Here is a 9,579-nt window from a genome sequence, read left to right as displayed (position 1 = left end):
CCATGGCGCACGGGCCTAGCCGCTCCGCGGCATGGGGGATCTTCCCGGACCGGGGCACGAACCCGTGTCCCCTGCATTGGCAGGCGGACTCTCAACCACTGCGCCACCAGGGAAGCCCTTCACTGCATTTTATAAAGACAATTAACATGCTATAGTGGCATATGTCCGTGTAAAATTTGTGAAGATCTCTGGATCTGTAGCTGTGGCTGAGTCAGAGGCAGACAAGTGTGCCCAAGCTTCCACATGGAACAACCACCAGAAATGTCTCTATCTCAGGGATACAATTAGAGTATGTTTTGAAAAGCTGAGCCACAGTTCTGGTGAGTACCACTGGACAGGCAGTCCAACCTCTTTTGCCTTTCCTTACTTGCTGTGTAGCCAGAACTATAAGCTCCTGGGCCCCATCTCAGAGAGAGACCCTGTGTGCAGAGCTGGACCATGAATCCTGAAAAGTAGTCAACAGTTAGAATTTGTGCTTATCTTTCACGACTACTCACTTTTTTTTATTTTTAAAAATTTTGTAACCACTTTATTGAGATATAATTCACACAACATTCACAGTCACTTCTTCAGGGCTCTGCTGCCAAGTAAAAATGGAGTCAATGATAATGCTTTGGTCCATTTTATTTTTTGTTTTCAAAGCAGAGGTACTTCTGCTCAAGAGGATCCTGGGGTATTGTACCCATTTTAAATGTACTTTCGTTTTATTTTTATTATTATTCATTCATTTAAGTTGATGAATGTTAAGAAGGGCAGCCAAATCTCCCGTTTTATAAAACCGTAGGAACAATAACAGAGTAGGTTAATTTTCAATGTACATTTTATAATATACTATAGGAAGAGCACTGGATTAAAATTCTTAATGTCCTTTGTCCCCCCACCCCTGCTTTTTTGCACCTGGCATATTATAATCTATAATCTATTTTTATTCTCTATGCCAGGTGATTCTGCAAAGGAAGATTACAGAGTAAGAATACTTAAATACCTAAAATGAAATAGTTACATTTAGTAATCCCTGTATTTCTAGTTGCAAGAAAATGTAAGATATATGGTTTGGTATCATTCTGTTTAAAATGTATTACAGGAGGAAGTCTAACAGGAGCTGTATTTAATCCAGCTTTGGCACTTTCACTACATTTCAAGTGTTTTGATGAAGCATTCCTTCAATTTTTTATAGTATATTGGCTGGCTCCTTCTTTAGGTAAGCATATTTTTATTTAATATGATTAAAAGATTAGAATATTTTAAATATGATATGGAATGTCACTGTAACATGTCAATTTCCAAAGCCAGAGTAGAAACAGACAGAAAAAAGGTAGGAAATGTTATGCCTGAAATAACATTTTATTTTGTGCAGTATCCTTTAAAACTGTTTTTATCGTCAAAGAAACAAACTACCTAGTTAAGGATAGTCAGTTTGAGGTCTGATACCACTTTAAGAAGCCTTCAGATACGAGGGCAAAAAAGTGAGGAGTAATTACTTCCATTAAAAAATAATCTTTTTTTTTGGCTAAAGGAATTTGTTTTTTTCAAGTTTGTGAGCTCCAAATAAAATACTATTTAGTTCATTTGACTCATTTTACAGAAGGGCATCTCATGAAACAATGCAGAACTATAATAAATGTAGTTTTAAAATTTTCCACAAGTTGCATTCCTGTTATCTCTATCTGGATCAGATATGTAAAACTCCTTTTCAGGTAGGTCAAATAACATAAAAAAGTTATAACTGTAATCATGATATGCATTTCCTTATGTAAGTTATCAGCATTTCTTGATTTTGTTTAGTCATCTGTTTTAAGCCTGACTATAATTCATAACTATAAATGAATATGAGGATAGCTGGCCTTCTGTTAGTTCATCCTTCTTTTCATCCAGTTTGCATTTTGTTTCTTGTTGCTCATTTCTTTAAAAAAAAGGGGGGTGGGGAGGAGGGTACTTATAGGAGAGAATATAGGCATAACAGGTTTGAATAGCCATCATACTTCACTCCTTCCATTCACCTTCCATTCGTTTCATTTAGGAATTTTCCTCACATTTAGTATCAATTATGCTCAGCAATATCTAAAGGCCTAAACATGAAGAATATCAGAGAAAACCTGTATTTTAAAATGCTAATAATGGTAGCTTTTTCTCATCTATTGATTACTAGTATTTTCCAATAAGTTCTTTAAATTTTCTCTGCTCTTAATTTTTAAGAAGTAAAAAAGGTCACTGAAGTTCATGAAGAAGTTAAAAAGGTCAACTTATTGGACCGGTCTACTGAAGTTTTTATATGGAAAAATTCTCTTAATATGTCTTATTTGAAATGAACATATATTATTAACATTATATATTTGTTAATGTGCTCCAACTACAATTTTAACAGTAGGCCCATGATACTAAGGAATTATGTCATTCACTACTTGAAAAAAAACTAAAAAGTAGGGCTTTCCAAAAGAATTTTAAAAGAAAAAAGAAACAGAAGTCATTGCCATTCTCTGTGAAAAGACCATGACTTTTTTTTCATTAAACACATTTTCTAGCCTAAATCACTTGATAACTTCTTCCTGGAAGAACATACTGGAAAAAAGTCTCATGACAGATTAAAAAAAAAAGGAGCAATCACTTCTGCCCCTTTAGCAAATATACAGTCCAGAGAGTCGTAGGGTAGGAAAACAGACTATATTCTCTTCATGATAGTGTGGTGCAAACAGGAAGAGAACATTACTTGCTGCCGTTACCAAAACATTTTAAAGAACCACTTATCCAAAAAACAATCCAAATATGCAAACGAAAAACAAATATACTTTTATTTATTTCTTTGCTTCCTATTCAAGGCATCTTTTAAAAATGGACTTGGGATCAAACTTTTTTGCAATTATGTATGGCCCTAATTAGCTTGTTGAAAATATACATTCAAAGATTCTTCCTTTGTTGACCTGAGGATCTCCTAGCTTTTTCTAAACAGACCCAAATAAAATTTCTCTTCTAGTTTTTCATTTAAAGAGCCATGTTCCTATACTGCTTTAAGAGGTTTGTGAATGAGAAACAATACAGAAATAATTCGATAGATGTAGATAAAAGACATTTGACTAAATGGCAGTTTTTAGAATACTGAATTCTGGCTTGCCACTGACTTTTGTCATACACTGTAATTACATTCCCATTGGGAAAAGAAATGGCCTCAAATGAAATAAGGTCACTATTAAACTCTAAGAAGGATAAGAAAAAGAAATTTTATTTTTACAAGAGTCATTCAAAGAGCTAAGTAAGAATGAGGAGTCAAAGCAAACAAACACTAGGCAGTGCCACAGAGTGCGACAGAGGAGACTAATCGCAAGATACCTATCTTCTTTCCCTTCTTGACCAAGCAGGGAGCAAACTATTCTTGGAAGACATGGTCCTTGTTCTTTCTTGTTTCTCTTCATAGCGGAGATAATTATAATTCCTTTAATGGGCCCTGCCATCTTCCCCAATTAATAAAATGTTAGAAATGTGACTATAAGAATGTATATAGAATTAATTCTCTAGCTTACACATTTCATATAATAAAAATTAGCAAATTCTATTTGCTTCTATGAAACTGCAACTCCATTTTTAGAAAGTTTTAAATGTAATGTCTTATTTTCTAGCTCTGACTTTATAAAGAAAATGTCAAATTTTGTGGATTTATTAACAGATTGTTTCTGACTTTTTAAAAAATCTAAAGCCTTTGGTTGCAAATCAGATTCATCTTTCAAAAATATGTTAAGCTATCCAAATGCTAGTCAAACCTTAAGGTTTCCTCTTGTTAGCAAACAGGAGTAAACTATCAAATCTGCATGTGACAAAAACACATTCTTAATCTAAACTGATTTAGAGCTTTAAGCCTACATACCTTCAGATAAAAACATTAACCACTGCAGACTTCTCTGTTAGACAGTGATTTGAGTCCTGTGCCTAAATCTCCTCTGTCCCTATGTCCCACTGAAAAATTTTAAATCTTAAAAAATGTTTTAAAAAAAATCAGTTTTTACATATATATACATATATATGTGCTAGTTTAGATTTATCTGGCATGATCTCAAAAATGAAGATTTGCTAATATGTGATTTTTTTAAAAAACATATTTATATTTAAAACGTCAACTGAAGTTTTCTTTCAGATACTTTGCTTATTAATACAGCTCTAAAAGCTATTAATCGTTGAGACTAAAATGGAGACCCAAGTCCAGAGTTTCTCACTCAGCAAGTCAGTAATGGAGCCAGAACTAGAACTTCAGATCTATTTTATTTATCCTTTGAATTCATTGTTTAGATCCTACTGGTTTTTCCAAGTACATACTGTTTTTAAGGATTCATGGTTGAAGAAAAATAATGTGACAATATTATATTTTTAAATACCTACATGTTTCATGTAGAACTGATGTAGCTAATTCTTTTAAACATAGCTCTACAAATCTCTAGGTATGTAATTGTATATAATCTTAAATTATAACCACTGAATGATTATGAACTTCCTTAGGGATTGTTTTGTTTTTACTGTATTTTTCTTTCAGGTATATTGCTGATGATTTTGATGTTCAGTGTTTTCCTTCCATGGCTGTATAACAACCATACAATTAATAAAAAGGAGTAACTATTCTAAAAGACTCAGACTAAGTTTCAGAACAGTCAAGATGGATGTGATAAAGATTTTATCACCTAATATTCACACACTGGCTGCACTGGATTCGTCAATGTTATCTTCCTTTGAAGAAACTGCCTTAGAGTTTTCATCACTGGGACTTAAAAAAAAATTACTGTGAAAATGAGGTATCCTGTGTTTTTCAGTTAAGACTTGTTCTTTTAAGCATATATTAAATGCTGCTAGAAGAGATTCTTTAAACATAAATCTTAAGTGATAATTGTTAATTTTGATGAAAAAGAAATTGAGTACAGGGTGAGAAGGGAAGGGAAGTTCCGGAAGGTGATGGTAGGACCAAGAAAGAGTACATGTATCATGTGTCACCTGAATGAACAAGATTTTTAACCGAAGTACAAACAGTCATGCTTACAAAACTGGAGAGAGGATACTTTTCAGCCACTACCTCACACAGTGATACCATCAGCAGTGTCATCTTTCAATAGGAAAGTTGCTTTTGGAAGTAGATTATATACCTACTCATACTCAAGGGGGTTTCTGAATTTTAAATATATTCTAATCTAAAATATTTTCTCTAAATAGACAATCTCACTAGCTTTAGGCAAACTGTCATTCTTTAGTTGAATAAAGCACTCATACAAAGTGTAAGCTTTTCACATTCTCATCTGACTGAACAGCTACCTTATGAAGTAGGTAGGGCATGTATTTTTAATCTCCATTTTACAGATAAGGAAACGAAGTCTAGAAGGGGGTTTACTGCTTTGCCCAAGGTCAAATACAGCCAAATACCATCTTTAAACTTCTACTTCAATACAAAAAAATATTCTCTGTCATCATTAAGACTAAAGGAAAATTGAAGATTTTAAAGAAACATTAAATACTTTATAATGTTACAATCTGTTTAGGAATTAACAGCGTTTTTTTTTTTTTAGGCTTAAAGAATCTTCAAGTTTTCCTCTATTAGAGGCTTTCTTTTATTGTATGTCTAATTTCTATTAAAAGTTCAGATGATAAAAGGTTAAGTATGTTTCTCTTCAAAGGAATTCCATTATCAGAGTTAAAACTGAAAGCAAAAAAAAAAAGGCGGGGGGGCGAAATAAGATCTGTTTTGAGTAATAATCAATTAAGCAACTGATAAACTGCTAGGTGATCTAAGTGCTGCTTGGTGATCAGCCTGTGACAGTCACTCTCTTTACACCTGCAGACTGAACCAGACTGCAGCAGGCTACCCAACAAGGCAGCCAGTTTGACGGTCATGGACTTTGACTCTTGAACTTATGAATACATACCATAGTATTTTCTATTTTAAAAAGCAGAGTTCATAAAATTGCAACAATGGCTAAATGCAGTCTCTGACTTGTTTTATTTGGCCTGCACAGTATTTAAAACAAAATAACAAGCTAGTTATTTTAAGTTTTTAAACCACACAAAAATCCATAGTTCTAGATTCTCTTGAAAAAAATCAAAAGATCAGTCAGTATTAGGCCTGACCTCTGCTATTACAAGCACACAAAATGACTGGTCCCTTTAAAATAGTCCCTTTGCCACTCCCTATGTCTTCCAAACATGAAGCTGAATTTCACTTATTATTTCATTTTTCTTATAGGAATTTTTTTTATTCATGTCTCTTTATCATGAGAGTGTGGTTTAAGAAAATTGAGTATTAATTTGTGAAAATACCCAGCCCTCTAAATTTCACTTGTCAGAATTAGAGGTTGTGACTTCTGATGACATGGCTTCCCCTGCAGCCCTCTCAAATGGTAGCTTAGCTGTTTTCTCTATCACACCTCTTGATACCACTGGGCCTGGAGATGGAACTCTGCTCCCCCCATTAAAAACATGTCATCAGACCATGCTACCTTCTACCTGGGTACTTCTTATTGCAGTTATCTACTGTACAGTCCCCTCAATTCCCTCTTGATCCTTTAGGAATTTAGTTCCTGTCTCACTCTCACTCTCCACAACACTACTCCAGTTATATTTGTTGGTGATTTCAATACTTACAAAGATGATCCTTCCAATATCTTGGCCTCCCAGTTCATTGGCTGAACTTGAAATGCTCTTCAATAATTTTTCCCATCTCTTCTGCCTCAACTACAACTTTGGTCATAACCTTGAGCTTGTCATTACCAATAACTCAAACTCTTCTCTGATCTCAAATACCTCATTCCCCAACCACTAACCCCTCTCTCCAGCTCACTCGCCCTACTATCTCATCTCCAATGATCCTTTGAACCCCCATGGGGAACTTCTGTCCACTGATACCACCAGGTTTTCACATCTTTCTCCCCTCTCAATTACTCTTGTCTCCTTCAGCAGCTTAAATTACACTCTTGCATAGAATCTTAACTCCCTTGTTCCTTTATCTCATCATACTCACATGGCTTAACCACAGTTTGATTAAATCCAACTGTCTGCTTATTCCATGCCTGCACCCAAACATGAAATAGAAGAAAAATTGGAGATAGCAGTAGGACAGTTCTTTCAAAGACTTTTGCTGTAAGCAAAGAAAATGTGGGGGAAATTGGGTCAAGAAAGAATTTCCTTTTTTAAGGTGGGAAAGACATCAGCATGTTTACATGCTGAGGGGAATGATGCAGTAGAGAAAATAATGATGTAGGAAAGGGAGGGGAGATTTCCCAGGTCCATAGTTTTTAATTGGCTAGCAAAGATAGAAGCAAGTGCACAACTGAAGGGGCTGGCCTTAGCTAGAAGCACAGACAGATCATTCATAGTAACAGGAGAAAAGGTAAGAATATATGGGCACAAGAAGAGTTGGTTAAGCAGATGTGATGGTGGGAGTCTGAAGAAGTTCTTCAGTTTTCCTCTTCCCATTTTTTCTTGAAGCATTCTAGTCAGGCCTTCAACTCTACCATTCCACTGAAATTCCTGCCAAGGCCATCAGTGACTTCCATGCTGTTAAATCAAGTTCTCATATTTCTTACCTATCAGCAGCATTTGATACAATTTATTGCTTTCTCCTCCTGAATCACTTCACTTCCAGAAAATTATTGCCTTCTCAGTTTATTCTTCCTCCTTTCCCCAAACTAAATGATAGAGTTTCCCAGGGCTCAGTGTTCTGAGGTCTCTTCTATCTATACTTACTCCCTTGGTAATTTTATCCAGTCTTGTGGCTTTATAGCAACTATATCCTAATAACTGCCAAATTTCTATCTCCAGCTTGTACAACTGTCCTGGACTCCAGACTCATATCCATCTGTAAATGTAACTCTATACTTGGTTGTCTAACATATAACTCAAGTTAATACATGCAGCTCTAGTTAATTCAAACTGCATAGTTTATCCATTCTGTTGATGGTATTTATACTTACTATTAAATCAATGCATGTGATAAACATTCTTGTGCATGTCTTCTTGTGTACATGTGTTTTTCTACTTTTCATTATGGCCTACTAGCATAGTTTGGTCAAGCCTCCATCTACTTACACCTGTCCAGATTATTGCAATAACTTCCTGTTTCTATTACCAGAGTGAGCCTATTAAAACAATCAAATCATGCAACAGCTCTCTATTTCAGACTTAAAGGCATATATTCTTCGATTTAACTATTACAAAACTGTACGCAACTGTTGGTGCAAAATATTAATGTGTTGGGAAAAACCGCACATGAACCAATGTGATTTCTGGGTTATACGGACATCACTGCCCTACTTAGCAATCATTTGTGAGCTAGTTCACATTATTTAAAAACACACTGTAGCAAAACTGTATTAGAAGGCTAGGGCTAGAATAACCACACTTTAAAGCATCCTACATAAGGAATAATTCCTAGCTTCTAAAAGCACACAGGATTCCACAACTTCTTGCTTTTAAAAGACACTGTAGGGCTTCCCTGGTGGCGCAGTGGTTGAGAATCCGCCTGCCAATGCAGGGGACACAGGTTCGAGCCCTGGTCCGGGAAGATCCCACATGCTGCGGAGCAACTAAGCCCATGTGTCACGACTACTGAGCCTGCGTTCTAGAACCTGCGAGCCACAACTACTGAAGACTGTGCACCTAGAGTCTGTGCTCTGCAACAAGAGAAGCCGCCTGGGCATGGCAAGGAAGAGTAGCCCCCTCTCACTGCAACTAGAGAAAGCCCCATGTGCAGCAATGAAGACCCAATGCAGCCAAAAAAAATAAAATAAGATAAATAAATTTAAAAGACACTGTAAACAAAATGAAAAGACAAGTCACAGACTAGGAGACTGGAATCTAGACTATAGAAAGGACAGATCAGTAAGAAAAAAATAACTTAAAACTGGGCAAAAAATATGGAAGAGTCAAATGTACAAAGCAGGAAGGGGTTCAATCTCACTGATAATCAGGAACATGGAAATTACAATCCTGATGAAATTCTACTTTCATATTCATCAGGTTGGCAGAAATTCAAGAGTCTGGAAATATCAAAAATTGATGAGGATATAGAGAAGCATTATTCCCTAATGGTGGAACTGTAAATAGCTACAATCGTTTTGGAGAATAGTTTAGCAAAATCTAGCAAACTTTAAGATTTACATAAGTGGGGCTTCCCTGGTGGCACAGTGGTTAAGAATCCGCCTGCCAATGCAGGGGACATGGGTAAGAGCCCTGGTCTGGGAGGATCCCACATGCCGCGGAGCAACTAAGCCCATGCGCCACAACTACTGAGCCTGTGCTCTAGAGCCTGTGAGCCACAACTACTGAGTCCACGTGCCACAACTACTGAAGCCCGCGCGCCTAGAGCCCGTGCTCTGCAACAAGAGAAGCCACCGCAAGGAGAAGCCTGTGCACTGCAACAAAGAATAGCCTCTGCTTGCCACAACTAGAGAAAGCCTGCACGCAGCAACAAAGTACCCAACGCGGCCAAAATAAATAATTAAAATTTTAAAACTTAAAAAAAAATAAAGTGCTTAAGTAGGAAAAGCAGCAGAAAGATTCAATTAATAAAAGTTAAAAAAAAATGCAACCCAATACTATATAGTGTTTATAGCATAC

At 36.0% G+C, this 9,579-nt stretch overlaps 1 protein-coding gene across 1 annotated transcript in view; it reads left to right on the top strand.

Annotated features, from left to right (window-relative positions):
- The window catches only part of AQP11 (aquaporin 11), a 12,320-nt gene extending 7,456 nt beyond the window's left edge, over nt 1–4,864 (top strand). Inside the window, exons 2-3 of the mRNA XM_007107243.3 lie at nt 1,085–1,201; nt 4,517–4,864. Coding sequence (XP_007107305.1) covers nt 1,085–1,201; nt 4,517–4,596 — 197 coding nt within the window. The 3' untranslated portion in view covers nt 4,597–4,864. The remainder of the gene's footprint in view (nt 1–1,084; nt 1,202–4,516) is intronic.
- Nucleotides 4,865–9,579: the final 4,715 nt, after the last annotated feature.

The sequence above is a fragment of the Physeter macrocephalus genome, chromosome 16, assembly GCF_002837175.3.
Source record: "Physeter macrocephalus isolate SW-GA chromosome 16, ASM283717v5, whole genome shotgun sequence".
Classification (NCBI taxonomy): domain Eukaryota; kingdom Metazoa; phylum Chordata; class Mammalia; order Artiodactyla; family Physeteridae; genus Physeter; species Physeter macrocephalus.
The sequence above is the reverse complement of the archived record's forward strand: the minus strand, read 5'-3'. Positions and strand labels throughout refer to the sequence as shown.